Source organism: Halichondria panicea, chromosome 6 (assembly GCF_963675165.1).
Source record: "Halichondria panicea chromosome 6, odHalPani1.1, whole genome shotgun sequence".
NCBI classification, from domain to species: domain Eukaryota; kingdom Metazoa; phylum Porifera; class Demospongiae; order Suberitida; family Halichondriidae; genus Halichondria; species Halichondria panicea.
The window spans coordinates 224,783-245,325 of NC_087382.1; the positions used below are offsets into that span (position 1 = coordinate 224,783).

The following is a 20,543-nucleotide window of genomic DNA, read 5'->3' on the forward strand; positions in this document are numbered from 1 at the left end:
CGAGGCACTAAATGTTCAAGGATTTTAGTTTCGAGGATAGATGTTCACTCTGGTTCAATACCGAATGTAAACCAATTTTCGAGGCAAGGCAAGGTAACAAGATGATAAGACGCCCTTGTTCTATTAGTACCAAGAGTTAGTACATACATGTATATAAAAAATTATCAAACCAATAATACATTGTATATACATGTAGTATTATTATCACACAAACCAATAACTAGTTAATAGCATGGTTCTTTTGGAGTCTACACAGTCGTTTTTGACGAATATGTGCAATTACAGCAATTGATAAATGGAAGATAGCCAATATATCAAAGCAATCAGTATCGGAATGCATAGAATATCTTTTCTCCGATGAACTTCAATTTTCAGTGGTAGTTCGTTGCAGTAAGCATCAGTGTGCAGAAAAATGGATATGTCTTCTTTGTGAAAGTCAAACCACTTGAAATTGACTGTTTTTTCTGCTGATGACATTTCCACTCGCTGTATACTCCTCTCCTGTATTGCAGTATAAGATTATAATTATTTTACCAAGTTTAAGACCTGACGGATTGAGTTTATTACATTAGCAGGGTTCACACAAAACGTATAGTAGTACGATACATTCACAGTATACAGTAAAGAGGCTTCTCCCGATTTTGTTTTTTCACATATCTTGTTACTATATATCCGGAAGATCAGAACAATTCCACTTTTCCACATTGTTGCAATTTCTAGGCTCTGATTTTATAAACCAGAACTCAATAGAACTAGTAAATTGGTTAGTAGCGCTGTAGTTCGAACCTCGAGCCAGGTATAGTAAGGTGAAAAAAATTTCGGCATCATCGATTGTCTCAGTAGGCGTGTCTTCATGTGATACATTTGCTACATACAGTGTGGAGCTTCCTGTAAATATGAAAGTAGCTGAAGAGAGCCAGAATGGATCAATGCCAAGGTCGATAGCTATAACGGGTGATACACATTGAATAATCAACGGACTGATACTCGTTTGTTTAGGGAGATTGTTCAACACAATAATGACAATCAAACCAAGTAGAAGCCAGACCAAAGCTGATGCATGGATCAAAATCCACTTTCCTCTTTCTTCAATTTTTCCCTTGTCTAGTTTTGAGTATAATATAGAAGTAGTAATAGTAAAATACTAGTGTGTATGCATATTAATGCAATAGACTGAATGATAATAATGATTTACATACCACTTCTCAGTTTATGGTAATCATAGCGTTGGCTTTGAGAGTATCTATTTCCAACCATCGAAGATTCTCTCTCTCTGATCGATGTGACGGTGAGGATTGAACTGACAGACTCTTTGTGGAACATGGCACCCTCTACAAAACAAGTACGGGGGTTATGTAGAGCACACAGAGAGCCCTACTCTCTTCTTCTGCGGCCATTATTGGTGCACTGTCTTCCTATAGCCGGTCACAAGGAAACAGAGGTCAAAGGTGGGTACTTTCAAGATATTGATTAAAACTCACTTTTTGTTCAGTTTTGGATGTAGACATGCTTTCCAATAGGTGGAATAGTAACTAGTTGTTGATGATACACGTTCTTGATGGATAGATCACAAGAAAAACGCTAAAAGTACTAGTTATAGTTACACACATGTGGTAGAAATAAAAAAATAACTTGTCTTGTTAATGATCTTTACCCATTATAATTATGACAATTCATAGTACAATTATTGACCTTGATAAAGATGCCCTTGGTACAGTTCTGCTTCTCTTCTAAATAAAAATCACACTCCATTATAGAAGTCATCTAATATAGTTAATAGTATGGTTCTTTTGACGTCTACACAGCCCGTTTTGACGGATATGTGCAATTACAGTGATCAATAAATGGAAGATAGCCAATATCAAAGCAATCAGTATCGGAATGCACAGAATATCCATTCTCCGATGAACTTCAATTTTCAATGGTAGTTCGTTGAATTCATCATCTCCACCACACGAGTTGATGTGCAAAAAAATTGACATTTCTTTTTTGTGAAAGTCAAACCACTTGTACATGTTCAAATTGACTGTTTTTTCTGTTCGTGACATTTCCATTCGTTGTCTACTCCTCTCTTGTATAGCAGTCAGATCATATGTTACCAAATTCAAAGTCGCAGTGTTTGTGAATCTTTTAGTTGCAGGGTTCACACAAAACGTATAGTAGTCCGATACATTCACAGTATACAGTGAAGTAGCTTCTCCTGATTTTGTTTTTTCACAGATCTTGTTATCATCCTGAGGATCAGAACAATTCCACACGTACTGATCTGGACAATTCCTAGGCTCCGATTTTATGAACCAGAACTCGACAGGACTACTCAAATTGTTAGTGGCACTGTAGTTTGAACCTTGAGCCAGGTAGTAAGGTGGAAAAAAAATATCGGCATTGTCGATTATTTTAGTAGGTATGTCTTCGCGTGATACATTTGCTACATATAATGTGGAGCTTCCTGTAGTACTGTCCATTGTAAAAGTAGCTGAAGAGAGCCAAAACGGATGGATGCCAAGGTCGATAGCTAGCATAACATTTGGTTGGCCACATCGAACACTCAACGGACTGCTACTTGTTAGTTTAGGGACACTGTTCAACACAATGACGACAATCAAACCAAGTGAAAGCCAGACCAAAGCTGATGCATGGACGATAATCCACTTTCCCCTTTCCTTCATTTTTCTCTTGTCTAGTCCTGAGTAAAAATTCAGTACACATTTAAGTTGACATAGACCAAAATACCCTCAGGAAGTGCTATTATTATGTCAATAATAGATCTACAGTGCATTATAGATTATCTATGTAGATCTTATCTGCTGTAGTCTCCATACCATTTATGGTTGTTAGCATCGCATGCATGATGCATTGGGGGAACTCTGTAACTGTAGGGCTTCCTAGCTACTCTTTAAGCTCCACGCATGCTGTCTAGCGGGCAAAGCTGGTATAAATAGAAGCAGAAGCTGTACTGGACTAACTACAGATTTCTCTATCTAATACTGAAAGATGGCGGGAATAAGTTATCCTGTATGCATTGATGTGAAGTCGACCTTAGAAATCTCTGCCAGTGAGGTAATTACTTGTGTAATTAAATTGCAGCTATAATTATAATTATGTAGAAATGGCCAAGTCATGATATTATTATCCATATATAGATATGTACTAAGGTTAGTACAGCGGCAGCGTTTCCTGTGCTTGAAATTGTCAGTAAACAAGTGGTGAGCATACAGGTCGTCAATGGACAAAGCGGGAACAATAAAAGCACACCTGACGCATACGTAACAGTGACATTTTATAATATCTCTGTTGATGCCAGGAAAAGGGCTAAAAAATACGTAAATGAATATCTCATACCAGCTGTGCAACAAGTGGTCAAAGACAAGAAACAAAAAGAAGATTGCAAGTAAGTGTATCAGTTGTAACTGTAACTTTGTATTTGCATGTGATTGCTATAATATTATAGCTAAAGTTAATAGCACTGATACCAACCATGTAGTGTTTTAGTTAGCCGCTTGCAACTAGTTCGGTATAATTATATCTAGCTATACCATTGCAAGTTCATCACTCACGCAAGTCCCCCTGTGGCAGATATCCGTGCTGTTATACAAAGTGTATAATTATCATATAATTATATACATGCACCAAACAGTCCCTTAAAGAGTTTGCACTCATTGCTATGTCCCTATATTATTATTGCATCTGTGTACAAGGAAGTTATATAGTTTCATGCACCTTGTTATGATGACCATGCATGGATGCATATAATAACATGATTCTCCAAAATAAGTTGTTCCAATACAGACAGCTGATTTTTTTTAGTAGCTAGTAGTTAGCATGCTATAATCCATTTTTTTGCAGCATGGTGGTGAAGTCAATCTACAATGCAACACCGGATTCAGATGATTATGAGACTGATTGTGTTAAAACTAAAGAATTAATCATCAGCTTCAGGGAAGATGTTTTTTCTTCTGTTATACATGTTGCTTACCCCCAACAACTACAATGAAATTACTATACGCAGTACGGCTTTATAGCCTTGACCAGAAAAAGATATAATGTGTATAATCTTGTTGTGACAGTAATGTATGCAACCTTTCTCATTGTCAAACTTTACATTATCACATACACAGTTATATAGTGAACTTATAGATGCATTAATTGCTATTACACATAAATTACTGATCTAAAATCCGTAGTTAATCACTATAGATAGATCTCTTCGATTAAATTTTATAAAAATAATGATTGTGAGAAATCAACATCAGTGGAAAGCATTTTCATTTGTTGTCAGTGGAGTCCTATAGATGTGTATTCACATAGTTGACACATGTACATTATTGATTTCAGGATGAAAGATCATGTATAATTGACCGGAGCAGAAAGCTAATAGCTATACTCAGAATTGATTATAAAACAGGTAGTCTCTCCACGTAGCCGTCGCTGACATGTGTATATGTTGCCCTGGGGGGTTGCAGTCGGTAGTCATAGATTCAACGTACCACATGCACATCAATAAACTCTTTCATTGAATCGTTATGTGTATACCTAAAGTGATGTTGAAGGTTGAGCCTTCCAGTATAGATTGGTGGTGCTAGGAGATTTATTATATCGAACTCTTGGGTCACCATAATAGTCAGCAAGTTTGATTGGTCAATATATACATACAGATCGGCAGTACAGCCTCAGGGCGATACTGGTTGCTGTCCTACTGTAGTGAGACGTAAGGAGAAACTGTCAGACGATTATCTAAGATGGATGATATACCAGTCAATTTCAGCCATTTGAGCGTCTGTTTGTCCTGTTATCATAACGAGGAGACTCGTTCTTGTCTGAGGTACTTGAGAGAGCATAATGGCAACAATAATTCCCAGAACTAGCCAGATCAACGAAGCGGAATATATGTAAGCGACAACCCATCGCCATGCAGTTCATCTTCAACACTATATTGCTTAATTCTCTTGGGTGGTGATATTCTCTCAACTGATGAGGTGTGTATATGTTTGATTGAAAGGTAGGGTAGGGGTAGGCAAAGGTTGTCAGTCGCACACCCTTGCATGTACAATGTCCTATATAGCAGACAAATTATTTTAATTTCAGTGGCTCAAGACGTTAGTTCATGGAATCCTACGTGCATGCATCTATACATCTGTTATTTCCCTCACAGTGTCCACACTATTTTGATTGGACATCAATTATATATACATCATGCAGGTTTTAAATCAGTGGGTGGTAAGAGAATTTATGAGGAATGTGGAGTTTATGGTATAAGTTCAACCCCACCCAGTTGCTATGATACAGACCCCAAGTGAAGAAAATCTATCTTGATTTAAAGACGCCCTTTTACAGTTCAGCGTATAAATCACACAAACCAATAGTATGGAATTTTTTAATCGCACAAACCAATAGTCATCTAGTTAATAGCATGGTTCTGTTGGTGTCTACACAGTCGCTTTTGATGGATATGTGCAATTACAGTGATCAATAAATGGAAGATAGCCAATATCAAAGCAATCAGTATCGGAATGCACAGAATATCCGTTCTCCGATGAACTTCAATTTTCAATGGCAGTTCGTTGGATTCATCATCACGGCTATGACACGAGTTGATGTACAGAAAAATAGACATGTCTTCTTTGCGAAAGTCAAACCACTTGTACATGACTGTTCAAATTGACTATTTTTTCTATTTCTGACATTTCCATTCGTTGTCTACTCCTCTCTTGTATAGCAGTCAGATCATATGTTACCAAATTCAATGTTGCAGTGTTTGTGAATCTTTTAGTTGCAGGGTTCACACAAAACGTATAGTAGTCGGACACATTCACAGTAGCTAGTATACAGTGAAGTAGCTTCTCCCGATTTTGTTTTTTCACAGATCTTGTTATCATCCTGAGGATCAGAACAATTCTACACATACTGTTCTGGACAAGTCCTTGGCTCAGATTTTATGAACCAGAACTCGACAGGACTACTCAAATTGTTAGTGACACTGTAGTTTGAACCTCGAGCCAGGTGGAGCATACATAGGGGCATTGCCCATTGTTTTAGTAGGTGTGTCTTCGCGTGATACATTTGCCACATACAATCAACTCTTCAATCTATGATACAATGTGGAACTTCCTATAGTACTGTCCATTGTAAAAGTAGCTGAAAAGAGCCAAAACGGATGGATGCCAAGGTCGACAGCTAGCGTAACATTTGGTTGCATAGCCACATCGAACACTCAACTGACTGCTACTTGTTAGTTTAGGGACACTGTTCAACACAATGACGACGATCAAACCAAGTAGAAGCCAGACTAAAGCTGATGCATGAATGATAATCCACTTTCCTCTTTTTTTTCTCTTGTCTAGTCCCAAGTAAAAATTCAGTTACATAAGACAATTACTTATACCACACTTATACTTCACCACTAATTTATTGATCTCATTGGTCAAAAGCTGTAGGATACCGTATATAGCGCGAAATTTTCGAGGGGCTTAATTTTCGCGGATTTCGTTGGTGAGCAATCCGACACAAAAATTCAAGTCCACGAAAATTGTTTTTTAATTAGAATTACCTGCAAAGATTTAAAGGCGTGGCTTCCGGTAAGCAGTCATTCCGCAAACATCGTGCAACGAAATGCTTTTAGAGGCCAATCCACGAAATATAAGTGCCTTGAAAATTTCGCGCTATACGAAAAATATCATACAGCCCCAGGCATGCACGTTTTCAGGGTGTTTTTCATTTGTTTAAAAAAGTAAGTAAAGAGAAAGGAGCCATGCATGATGGTACCAAGACTCCAAAGCGACGGCAGAGCCACGGAATCTGCTCTCCAACAAGATAGCTAAGGATCTTGGGTCCATGGGCATGGTTTAGACACATTTTATAAAGAGCTTGAAACTTCAGTAAGGGATGTCGAATGGCCAACGCTTGGACCAAGTTGAATATCTGTAGGAATCGACGTGTTGCTCAACTAGCACAGCAAATCCGGCAGAGTCTTGCTCTTTTTTGCAGTCTACATCGTGGATTGAATTTTGCTAGGGGGAAGTCCCTTTATAGTGCTGGTATATATATATATAAGTCAGATCCTCTACTCCTCGGCTACATCTCGATACAAAATAATACCGTCAAGAATTATTAACGTAATAAAATTATAGGTATAATAAACATTTCACATACCAATCGTATTTCTCAGTTTATGGTAATCATAGTGTTTTTGAGAGTATCCATTTTCAACCATCAAAGATTCTCCCTCTCTGATTGATGTGATCGTTATGACTGAACTGACAGACTCTTTGTTGGAACATGGCACCAATTTCTATGCAACAATGTACAATAATTATGTATTAGTTATTGCCCAGCCAGAGTTCAACATGCCATATATTGCACTGGAGCAACATAATGCCCTCGCACGAGGGCGCCTGCAATAACTAACTTGTTGCACAATGACGTTAAACTCGTCTGACTGGTCATATAAGTCGTAATAAAAAGACATGTGTTTTGAAGGAATTCATTAGTTTGCTGAATTCCATAGTAAATTTTTAGGTTTTCTTACCACTTCTAGTTTTAAAAGTAGTACATGTAGCCTATATTGGGTGGGATGGTGGGGCATAAGTCCCAAATGGATATCTCTTAAAGAAATCTACTGCATTTACACACAGTGCAAGTGCATATAATCCAGTGCATTACGCCATATAGCAATATATGGTTGCCATGGTAGTGATGCAACATGCCATATACTGAGCACTGGATTGCTTTGATCTGCCCACTCACTGGACAACAAAATTACTTATTGTTGAAATTATATATATGAACCTATCAAAATACACAAACATTAAACTACACCAATTGAAATGGTCCCTATAATTCTTACGTGGATCATAAATTGTTTTCTTGCTGATTTCTTCTGTTAGCGACACTTGACGAGTGAGCATGTCTTTGTACTCACTCTCTAGCAAATCTACCAGCTCATTGTGAGCATCACCAGCGTCAGCTGCACTGCTCCTTAGACACCAGATAAACTTGACGAGATAGTCGTCATGGCCACACATTGGTACCGCTGTGACAAGAAGATCTATCTTCTGGTAATCGAAACATTTCGGATCAGTGTAGGATCAGTGTATTTCTTTCCAGCTCTATCAGAGATCAAGGACTCTTGCATTAGATAAGGGAAGATTGCAACATTCATTATGCCTCGAGGCGTAGCCGCACGAGGGATACGGTAAAGCTGACTGTGTGTGTGTCTGTCTGTCTGTGTGTGTGTGTATTCCAGCTATAACTGCTCAACGGTTACAATGCGACGAAAACTAACAGCTTCTATAGGCTTCTAGCCACGTTCTCTTGGATTTTGATTCGTGGATTAGCAAACTAAAGCTTCTTTCTCGAGTTATGGCTAGTTTGACTCACATTGAAGGCTGTTGCAGTCTCTTCAGAATCTTTCATAGCATCATCTGTTTCCACAAACTTTCTATTCAACTTATGAGTTAGCCTTGCACTTAAGCGCTAGCTTTTTGTTGGCTACAAGAGTTAAAAAGAGCTGCTAAAGAAGCTAGCTATTTTAGTAGCCATTATTGATTGAACTGCAGACACACCCCTATTCCTGGATGTAGATCTAATGCGCATGCGCGCTCAATACCACGTGTAAGAGAATCCATTTTGCAGAGAATCAGCTTTGTTGAGGTCCAGGTAAGCCACAAACCAACCTTTTCTGATAATTACTCAATTTATATTATTCGTTACTGTGTTTAATCAATTGCTAACACCTATTCTGTCAATTTGAAATCATAATTATTGCAAATTATTAACCTTTCTAATACTTGTGAGCGAAAGCAAAAACATGGCGAGAGGCATTAGCACAGCGCCAGCTTGAACACTAGTTTTAAAAGCAATGGTTTTTCTGTTCTTTTTCCAAATGAAATTTGAAACCTGTTTTTGATGGCTGGTTGAATCTGTAGAATTAGTAGATCTATAATAATAATATATACATGCATGTGTGGGTTACGGTATAGGCAAAAGTGTCGAGTAGCTCTTGGTATAATTATGCCTCGAGGCGTAGCCGCAGGAGGGATACAGTAAAGCTAGCCTCGTTCCCAGGCCTTACTTTTTCTTGCTGTTGTCACTGTTCATCCATAAACATAAGAAAGACATAGTGAGGCAGCAAAGAAAGAAATGGGCGTACAGTTAAGAAAACGTAAGGCCTGGTTTGGGAAATCGCGTGATCCACAAGGATTTTTATGAACGTGGGCGATATGTAGCCCACAATCGTGACGTAAGGTATTCTCCCACGCATTCCGAGTAAGACTGTACTGTACTGCACTGAGACAACCACCAAGCTGTGCTGCAAGTCAGATCAGAGAACCAGCGTGGCCAGCTCTGGTGGCAGTAGCTACCTGCTATATGATAATGATGACTAAGCTATTCTACTATAGCATGTAGAAAGACACAAGAAAAGGTAATAGTGATAGAATCTAAACACACAATCTAGACTAGTAGATCATCTAGCTAAGCCTAAGGTATAGAGCTAGCTATAGTGCTTGCAAACTTCCAGTTCCAAGTCCATGTCCAGCTTGCAGCAGGCAAAGTTTTACTAGTCGTAGACCTCTGCGTGGGCAGTCCAACATCTCTAGCTCAGTATGCCCACGCTCATTTTCACCCTTCTACCACCCTTCTACCCTCACGCGACTTCCCGATACAGGCTCTCCTTTTTCCTAACTTTACGTCTATTTCTTTCTTTATTCCTCCAATTAATACCGTATTTTATCTCATTGAACGAATAATACAGTATTTTATCTTATTGAACGATTGTGATAAAGAACAGAAAAAGGAGAGCCTGTGTAGAGGCTACAGTAAAGCTGACTGTGTGTGTGTGTGTGTGTGTGTCTGTCTGTTCCAGCTGTAACTGCTCAACAGTTGCAATGCGACGAAAGCTAACAGCTTCTATAGGCTTCTAGCCACGTTCTCTTGGATTTTGATTCGTGGATTAGCAAACTAAAGCTTCTTTCTCGAGTTATGGCTAGTTTGACTCACATTGAAGGCTATTACAGTCTCTTCAGAATCTTTCATAGCATCATCTGTCCGCACAAACTTTCTATTCAACATATGAGTTAGCCTTGCACTAAAGCGCTAGCTTTTTGTTAGCTACAATACTCAGAAAATATCTGTTAAAACAGCTATAGCTAGCAGCCATTTATCTCTTTGGACACACCCTTTAATTATTCCTGTGGATGTAATGCGCATGCGCATTAATTCCCCATGTGTGAGAAAATAATAGATCCAGATCCTCCTGGCAGAATCATCTTTGTCTTGAGGGCCTGGTATAAGCCACAAAACACTACCATAATTATAACAATAATTATAATAAAGATAACAATATGCATGTACACAGGTCTAGATATTATATACACTGAACTACAGATCCTGGAAGAATCAATTTTCTTCTTTCTTGAGGTCCTGGTAAGCCACATACTACAATAAATAACAACAATAGATGCATGTAAATAAGTCCTTTTCTTCTCAGTGACTTTATACAGATAAGCTAACTTTAATATAAAATTCATTATAGACAACACTCTAATACTTTTGAGCGAAAGCAAAAACATGGCGAGAGGCATTAGCACAGCGCCAGCTTGAACACTAGTTATATAGGGTAATCTAACCATCCATAGTCAGATCCTTTTGAGATATGAAGTTCATTAGATCTTATGACTATATTAATACAAGCTGCAGTGCTATAGAACTCATCTAGTATTGCATTTGCCAGTAGATCTGTCAGTTATATGCATACCATTTATGGTTGTAAGCATCACATGTCTATTCATGCACTCCTGATCGACGTCGTTGATTGAGATGAGCTGGGGAACTCTGTAACTGTATAGGGCTTCCTAGCTATACTCTCAGGGGATTCTCTCTATAACCATGCATGCTGTCTATACGCTAGCCAAAACACTGGTATATAAATAAAAATGGATTAAGCTCTATAGTGCCTGTAATCTTAAAGCGTATATAGTCTAAAGCGTACCACAAACTTGTGAGTAGTTGTACTTAAATGTTTGGAATATTTCTAAGAAATGGTGCTGATACCAATGTGTGTGTAGGTGAATGAATGATTAAGCTACAAAAATATTTCTCTAAAAAATTGTTTAGGTGAAAACGGGGGTGATTGTAAAAAAAACATCAATTATCTCTAAGAGTACAGTGGAACTTCTTATAACGGACTCTCTAAATAGCGGATCCCTCTGTTGTAGCGGACATGCAGCATGCCTTGTACCAACTGCTTTTACTATCTAACTAGTGTACTTGCAACCCCAAATAGTAGACACCTCTAAATTCCGGCCAACGGACGTCACCCTTGCATGAAATGCATTTAGTGCAAGAATTAACCTCCTACAACGGACAAAGGGTGTGGTTATAGTCAATATAGATCTACAAGAATGGCATCCTCTACCTAAAAACAAACTATGTCATAATGTTAGGTAAACTATCCACTGATGTTGTGCCAGAGTTCTAGACCTTAGCCGACAGTAAACAAGTGACTAGCATCAAACAGTTCGTTATGGGCACCAAAGTCTCAATAGCATGCGTTTCAACCCGTGTTATAGCATCTTTATTACAGCCTCTATAGGTAAATGTGTAAAATATCAAAACTTAGTTTAATTGATGTATTATCACTACGAGCAACAAGCAAAATCTTTACTGATAAGTCTTCTAAACAACCACGATAGATATGTCTCAGATGCACACGACTCTAAATTGTAAAGGTAAACACTTTTAGACACTCAAACTTACTACAGTCTATTTGCGTTGAGTTCGGCCTCGGAACTTACGTAGTCAATTATGGCTTTATTTATGCTTAACATGGTTGACAAGTCTGAGTCATGGAAAATGCTAACTTTTAGCTGGTTCGACTATACAGCATATATAAAAGCGCAAGGAATCCAATGGTATATGAAACTTCGAATTTCAGTGTGAAGTATGACAAAGTTACGACAACTTTATGAAGGTCGAACTCAACACAAATAGAAAGACACCTACATTTACATACATGTAGTAACTTTAGGTAAAGAGCGTCTATACAGAAAGCGATTAACATGAACATACAATTATAACATACACTGAATTGTTAGAAGCATGCTTGCTATATTTCTACGTGAAACACACACACAGGAGCTAATCCTACATTGTTGTATAACCATGAAATCATCTGTTTTTTTTACTGTTTCCCACCCAGATAGCAATCTTGTCCCCCTTGCCTCTGATCTGCACCACGGCTCCTCGCACCTCTGTCGTCAAATCCTTCTCCTATCAGGAGCATTCTCTGCATGGGTGTGTGTGTGTGTGGGGGGGGGGGGTTGAGGTTGTGTGTGGAATTGTGGTTACCCTATAAGCAGGCCACCCTCTACAAATCAGCCAGGTTAATGAACTCCATAGTCTCCATAGCATTTGTTTCAACCCGTGTTATACCGTATTACTAGAATGTTTTGCGAGCATCAAACATTTGCGAACTTTGCGAGGGTTGATCAATTCTAAAATCCGCAAAACCTAAATTATCACTAGTAAATACACATGATCCTTTCCAGAACGCAATAGTTAGATCGCAAAGGGTCAAATTTCCTGCTGATTTGGCTCATTCGCAAAGGTTTTTCACCCGCAAAATATTCTAGTAATACGGTAGCTCTTTATTACAGCATCTATAGGCAGATTTCACGGTAAATATCGTATGCACTTAAATATACAGTTCATTTAGTCTAGAGAGTAGATTACCACAAATGTGTGAGTAGTTGTACTGAAATGTAAATATCTTTTGATTGGAGCATTTCTAAGAAATGGTGCTGATACCCATGTGTAGATGAATGACTGAACTACAACATATCCAAAAATGTTTCCATGGAAACATAAGGTGGTGGGCTTGTGGTGATTAATAGAACAACAGCAAATTGTTATAGTGGGTAATCGGTTAGAGTAATAAAACACTAACTTTAAACAGCTAAGGTCTTAGACTTTTATCACACAATAGTTTAATGGTTTAGGTATCCTGACCATCCCTTTATGGGTCTTACATATGCTCACAGTGTCTATAATTCATGATTTACCGGTTTTTAGGTACACTTTTGGTTAGAGTAATAACTTTTGAAAAATTAATAGCTTAGCTTTCAAATTTCTGTAGTAAGTTTACAGATAAATGGGCTACATTTTGATACCAAGAACATCCTATATACTTATTCCATTGCTGAGATAACACTGAAAAACTACATAATTTACTATTTTCTACTGTTTTGATGACATCAACAGCTGCAAACCACAAACCAATGATGCTTTAATCAACCACAAACGTAATTAAAAGTGGGCGTACAGTTATTGTACGCCCACTTACGTGGTTAATTTGAGTGTCATCGATTTGTGGTTAGCAGCTTGTGATGTCATCAAAACGGTAGAAAATAGTAGAATATGTAGTTTTTCAGTGATATCTCAACAATGGAATAAGCATAGATAATGTTCTTGGTATCAAAATGTAGCCCATTTATTTGTAGACTTACCATAGAACTTTAAAACCTAAGCTATAAATGTTTCAGAAAATATTACTCTAACCAAAAGTGTACCTAAAAACCGGTAAATCATGAATTATAGACACTGTGAGCATATGTAAGACCCATAAAGGGATGGTCAGGATACCTAAACCATTAAACTATTGTGTGATAAAAGTCTAAGACCTTAGCTGTTTAAGGTTAGTGTTTTATTACTCTAACCGATTACCCACTATAACAATTTGCTGTTGTTCTATTAATCACCACAAACCCACCACCTTATGTTTCCATGGAAACATTTTTGGATATGTTGTAGTTCAGTCATTCATCTACACACGGGTATCAACACTATTTCTTAGAAATGCTCCAATCAAAAGATATTTACATTTCAGTACAACTACTCACACATTTGTGGTAATCTACTCTCTAGACTAAATGAACTGTACAGGTAGTACGTTCTGAAATACATTTTCGTTAGTAAAACATATAGCAACTGTGGATATATGGATGAGTGTGCACACTCACTGTCTCTAGCCAGAATGAGTCCAGTACATCTCTCCTGTTTGTCCTTCTTGTCTATTTAGAGCAGCCATCGCCCACCCTTGATGTTCTGTGCGTCCTTCCAGGCCGGCTGATTCCATCCTGTGTGCATGTGTGTGTGTGTGTGTGTGCGTGTGTGTGTTGTACTGTGTTTCTGTGCTGTGGATAAAAACTATACATGGAAAATGGATTACTATAACAAGCACAAGACGAAGTGTGCTATTGCTTCATGCAAACACACACAATGCACGTTTAGGGAAGGGACTTTGTGGTAAAAATGTAGGATGCCAAATCATTGTGTAGGTGTCATAATTATGAGCTTACTAGATTTCAGCCACATGACAAGAATTCCCCAAATGACAATACCTTAAAGCGCATGTAATCACATCCAGACTGTATCATGCTTGGGGGCTCTATGTGATTGAACACCCTGCATGTGTGTGTGTGAGGGGGTAGTAGCCTTGTGAGCAGTGACAATATAGTAATGAAGTAGCTACAATGGCGGTTGTGTAGTGAGTAAAGGACAATGCCAATGGAGTTTCAATGGAGTGCGAAGAGTGACAATACTAATGGAGTAGATATCATAGCTAGAAGACAATGGTCATATTCCCCTAGTGGATCAGTGAGTAACACCTTTGATGGGATGCCCCCATGAAATAACTTAGGTGATGTCAAGATACAACTAACATTGTACTCTAACAGTGGACTCTGAACCACATACCCGCAAACTCCCTGAAATCTCACGCATACATGTGTGGTACGGCTAGTCCCAAATCAATAGAATCTTCTCTTACCCTATCCCTTTAAATCTGGATACCTCAAAAATGAAACGTTTTCTATAGGCCCTCCACTACAGTACAGGCACTATCAAGACTATTTCTGCTGTATAAGCTTTAATGCAGAGCAGAAAGAGTATACCAAATAGCACAAGTAAGTATCAACATTAATTATAGATAGGTCTCACAATAATTATTATAATGCGACTCTATAGTGTACTACCGTATAATAGCTTTTTCGGTGGGGCGCAAAATTCATGTTTTTCGAGCAGTAATCGAAAATTAAAACTCTCAAGTATCAGTATTTCACATGCAAAGCTATTGGTGGGTGTGGTTTCCTGGCGAATATTAGAACCCACAAAAATTTATACTGAGGGATCTAGAGCCAAATAGCAAAAATGTGAAAGTTTCCGCTATATACGGTAGTACACACACAGCACATCATTGTTATAACTTACGACCAGAAGTCCTCCACCTTGAGACAGCAACAGATGGTGCACATGCAATGAGAGTGCAAAGGTCAACTCTTACACATCAAAGATATGCACACATATTACGTCTACACAACATGTGGGCGGTAAGAACAGGACATTGAAAGTGGAACTTAAACGTAATTGGGGAAGTATACCTTTTATTGTAGTGGTCTAGCAACATCTGAATAACTCTACTCACACCGTACAATGGGGCCCATGCTGACAACACATGCTATGGGGCTGGCCTGTACTATAGACTAAGAAGGTAACCTGCTTACAGGGTGACCACAATAGACAGGCAGGCTTCACTGTGGGAGAATCAAGCTGTACAGACTTCAAGCACCTAGTAAGACTGCAATGCATGTTCTACTACACATGTGTTGTATAACTTACAGTGTCAAAAGATATAACATTTTTCAGATTTTCTTTCCAGTCTTTCGATTTATCTTGCTTCAAGTACCACAATGACCACCTGTGTACATGTGTGTGTGTGTGTGTGTGTGTGAGTGCGGTGTGTGTGTGAGTGCGGTGTGTGTGTGTGTGTGTGTGTGTGTGTGTGTGTGTGAAGGATCGGGGAGTGTATGTGTGATGCATAAATGATCGGAGAATTATGCCCAATCAAAAACTATACGATTGTAGATGTAGTCTTTACAAACTTTACCAACACACTGTACTACATGTTGTGATCCAATAAACACATAACAAGGTAGGTCTACACCCACGTACTGCACATGACTAGACACTACAACTGGCTTATATGGTTCTACAAGATGTGGACATGCAATTCTAACCATGACTACTTGTTAACCCTAACTCCGTTCTTGCCACGCCTACTGTATAGTCCATACCTAGTGCCGTACATGCCACGTTATCCGACTACGTTAATAAGGAGTAGATATGATAGCTAGAAGACAATGGACATTAGTGGATCGATGTGTACGTGTCAGGTGATATCAGGGACACGCCCCTCTCCATAGGGTTAGTGTGTACATGTACAAATCACAGCTAAACCAGAGAGTAGGGCTCTCTGTGTGCTCTACATAACCCCCGTACTTGTTTTGTAGAGGGTGCTTCTCAGGAACCACTTCTTCTGCGGCCATTATTGGTGCACTGTCTTCCTATAGCAGGCCACAAGGAAACAGAGGTCAAAGGTGGGCACTTTCAAGATATTGACTAAAACTCACTTTTTGTTCAGTTTTGGACGTAGACATGCTTTCCAATAGGTGGAATAGTAACTAGTTGTTGATGATACACGTTCTTGATGGATAGATCACAAGAAAAACGCTAAAAGTACTAGTTATAGTTACTACTAGCCTCGAGACCAGCCGTTTGTTATCTGAAGTTCTTTCAGATAACGAACGGCTGGTCTCGAGGCTAAGTTACTACACATGTGGTAGAAATAAAAAATAACTTGTCTAGTTAATGATCTTTACCCATTATAATTATACAGCGTACAATTATTGACCTTGATAAAGATGCCCTTGGTACAGTTCTGCTTCTCTTCTAAAATAAAAATCACACACCATTATAGAAGTCATCTAATATAGTTAATAGTATGGTTCTTTTGACGTCTACACAGTCGCTTTTGACGGATATGTGCAATTACAGTGATCAATAAATGGAAGATAGCCAATATCAAAGCAATCAGTATCGGAATGCACAGAATATCCATTCTCCGATGAACTTCAATTTTCAGTGGTAGTTCGTTGAATTCATCATCTCCACCACACGAGTTGATGTGCAAAAAAATTGACAGTTCTTCTTTGTGAAAGTCAAACCACTTGTACATGTTCAAATTGACTGTTTTTTCTGTTCGTGACATTTCCATTCGTTGTATACTCCTCTCTTGTATTGCAGTCAGATTATATGTTACCGAATTCAATGTCGCAGTGTTTGCGAATCTTTTAGTCGCAGGGTTCACACAAAACGTATAGTAGTCTGATACATTCACAGTATACAGTGAAGTAGCTTCTCCCGATTTTGTTTTTTCACAGATCTTGTTATCATCCTGAGGATCAGAACAATTCCACACGTACTGATCTGGACAATCCCTAGGCTCCGATTTTATGAACCAGAACTCGACAGGACTACTCAAATTGTTAGTGACACTGTAGTTTGAACCCTGAGCCAAGTAGAATGGTGGAAAAGAAAGCATGTGCGTTATTGTAGTACTAGTAGGTGCATCTTCACGTGATATATTTGCTACATACAATGTGGAGCTTCCTCTAGTACTCTCCATTGTAAAAGTAGCTGAAGAGAGCCAGAACGGATCGATGCAAAGGTCGATAGCTAGCATAACATCTTTTTGGCCACATCGAGCACTCAACGGACTGCTACTTGTTAGTTTAGGGACACTGTTCAACACAATGACGACAATCGAACCAAGTAGAAGCCAGACCAAAGCTGATGCATGGACGATAATCCACTTTCCCCATTCTTTCATTTTCCTCTTGTCTAGTCCTGAGTAAAATCCAGTACACATTATTTTACGTAATAGACTAAATAATACCATCACTAATAATTATTGTAGTAGTAATAATTATATTATCACATACCAAATATGTTTCTCGTGTTTCTCAGTTTCTGGTAATCATAGTGTCGGCTTTGAGAGTATCCATTTCCAACCATCGAAGATTCTCTCTCTCTGATCGATGTGACGGTGAGGACTGAACTGACAGACTCTTTGTGGAACATGGCACCAATTTCTATACAACACAATGTACAATAGTTATTGTTGTTTGAGACAATGATCAGTCGGTATCTGTCGTACATGCAGTAGAGTCTAAGACTGTAATAATATTATACTTATAAACACACAAACATTAAACTACACCAATTGAAATGGTCCCTATAATTCTTACGTGGATCATAAATTGTTTTCTTGCTGATCTCTTCTGTTAGCGACACTTGACGAGTGAGCATGTCTTTGTACTCACTCTCTAGCAAATCTGCCAGCTCATTGTGAGCATCACCAGCGTCAGCTGCACTGCTCCTTAGACACCAGACAAACTTGACGAGATAGTCGTCATGGCCACACATTGGTACCGCTGTGACAAGAAGATCTATCTTCTGGTAATCAAAACATTTCGGATCAGTGTATTTCTTTCCAGCTCTATCAGAGATCAATGACTCTTGCATTAGATAAGGAAAGATTGCAACATTCATTTTGAAAGCAATGGTTTTTCTGTTCTTTTTCCAAATGAAATTTGAAACCTGTTTCTGATGGCTCTTTGAATCTGCAGAAAATTATAGTAGATCTATAATACATATAATTATGTGTGCATGGGTTACGGTATATAGGCAAGAGTAGCTCTTGGTATAGGGTAATCTCACCATCCATAGTCAGATCCTTGAGATATGAAGTTCAGTACTAGATCTTATGACAAGTTAGATCTAGAATACAAGCTACAATGCTACAGAATTCATCTATTGCATTTGCTAGTATATCTGTCCGTTACATGTATGTATCATCAGGAGTGTACCATTTATGGTTGTATTAAAGCATCACATGTCTATTCATGCACTCCTGACGTCGATGTGGGTGAGCTGGGGAACTCTGTTAACTGTGTAGGGCTTCCTAGCCACTCTCAGGGGATTCTCTCCATAACCAGGCTGTCCATAGCTGGAATAAAAGAAAGGATTTCTAGGAGCAGAATACTTGTAGTATCTGAAAGTTTGTCTCTATCCAATACTGAAAGATGATGGCAGGAACAGGGTATCCTGCATAGTCTACATTGATGTTGAGTCGATAATAGACCTCTCTCCCAGTGATGTAAGTAATCTACTTAGTTAAAAATCTACAGTGGAACCTCTGTTAACAACCACCTCCGAAAAAAGGCCAGTTACTATATATAATAACGGCAGAGCCTCCAAGTATACGGTTTTTTTCGTATTTATACGGATTTCTGTCTTCTAATACGGTTATACGGAATTAACTGCAAAAATACGGATATACATGGTAGATCTAGAAGACTATAGAAGTGACCTTTTGTCAGCTTACAGAATAAGTTAACTGGCCTTATAGTTGACAGTGAAGGGTCTAGTAGCATCCCTACAGCTGTATTAGCTCTATGCCCTATGCTGGTAGTGAGTCGATACTGAAAGACAGCTAAATTTATCTTGTAAAGCCAAGTCTCGCTTGCCACACCCCTTGATTGAAGGGGCAGGGCAATTACAAAGCCACTGAACAGCATTTCATCTCCAATCGTTTTACACTGAAAATCATCATTAAATACGGAAAAATGAGCTGATTAATACTGAAAATGTAGCTATTATTATACCATTACAAATATTTCGATCTAACTCACTAGCTATTCAACCTAACTCACTAAGGTCACACAAATCTTCTGGTGGTACATATCCAGTTTATGTACTAGGAAATAAATCTACCTTCAAAGCACACCAGTGATACAAAAAGTTTCGTCAATTGGTCATGTCACAATTTATCCACTTCTATTTACAAATTCACTTCCATTTTTCTGCAGCAGTGTGGGGATAAAGTCAATCTACAATCCAGGACCGGGTCCAGATTGTTGTGATAATTGTACTAAGACTAAAGACTTCATCGTAAGCATCATGAGACGGTTGTTCCTTCGTTTACATATGTAGCCCAATATATTGCTTACCCCCAACAACACTAAAATTTCTACACGCAGTACGGCTTTAGCCTTAACCCCCCCAAAATATATGCGTGTAACGATTTCATTGTTTTTGTGGCAGTGTGTCATGTGATGTGATTGAGTCTTGATAATTATGATAAATAAAGAGTCAAATTAAAGTGTGCATGGAGCAAGCTGCATTTATCTACTTGCATCGCCTGCTTATATAGATAACTGTTATAGTGGCTGTAGACGTCACATATGCAAAACAAATTTTTTTCATCTTAATTGTGCCAGTATGTGTGAACCATGAATGTGAACCTTTTCTCATTGTCAAAAACCATTACAATAATTATCATAATTATTTCACAACGCTTTAAACAATGGAATAATAATAATTGCTCAGATGTATGGAAGCCCGTTTAGTTCCACTCTAATATTCCACTCTAGGATGCACTTCCATTCTGAAATTCCATTCTAGAATGCACTTCCATTTTGAAATTCCATTCTGAAATTCCATTGTGCTATCACATGATATTTAGCCATCCAGTGTGAAAAACGGCTAGTGAAGTTGAGACACTTGTTAATAAAAATTATTTTGAGAGTGCTGCATGCATGGGTATAATTATTGCAAGGATGATCATGTATGCACTCCTGTTGGCACTT

The 20,543-nt window shown here is 38.4% G+C and overlaps 1 protein-coding gene, 1 long non-coding RNA gene and 1 pseudogene across 2 annotated transcripts; 1 reads left to right on the forward strand and 2 right to left on the reverse strand.

Annotated features, from left to right (window-relative positions):
- Nucleotides 1-144: 144 nt before the first annotated feature.
- LOC135337160 (eukaryotic translation initiation factor 4E-1A-like) lies at nt 145-16,631 on the reverse strand (annotated as a pseudogene).
- A 133-nt stretch (nt 16,632-16,764) lies between these two features.
- On the reverse strand, nt 16,765-18,772 carry LOC135337624 (uncharacterized). Its single transcript, XM_064533591.1, has 4 exons — nt 18,613-18,772; nt 18,141-18,515; nt 17,835-17,984; nt 16,765-17,739 (listed from the first exon to the last, which is right to left on the reverse strand). The coding sequence occupies exons 1-4, from the start codon at nt 18,617-18,619 to the stop codon at nt 16,814-16,816; spliced, it is 1,458 nt and encodes a 485-aa protein (XP_064389661.1). The 5' UTR covers nt 18,620-18,772; the 3' UTR covers nt 16,765-16,813.
- Nucleotides 18,773-18,807: 35 nt separating this feature from the next.
- LOC135337690 (uncharacterized) lies at nt 18,808-20,045 on the forward strand. The gene is made up of 2 exons (XR_010395248.1): nt 18,808-19,116; nt 19,767-20,045. It is a non-coding gene; the product is annotated as an uncharacterized LOC135337690 (long non-coding RNA).
- Nucleotides 20,046-20,543: the final 498 nt, after the last annotated feature.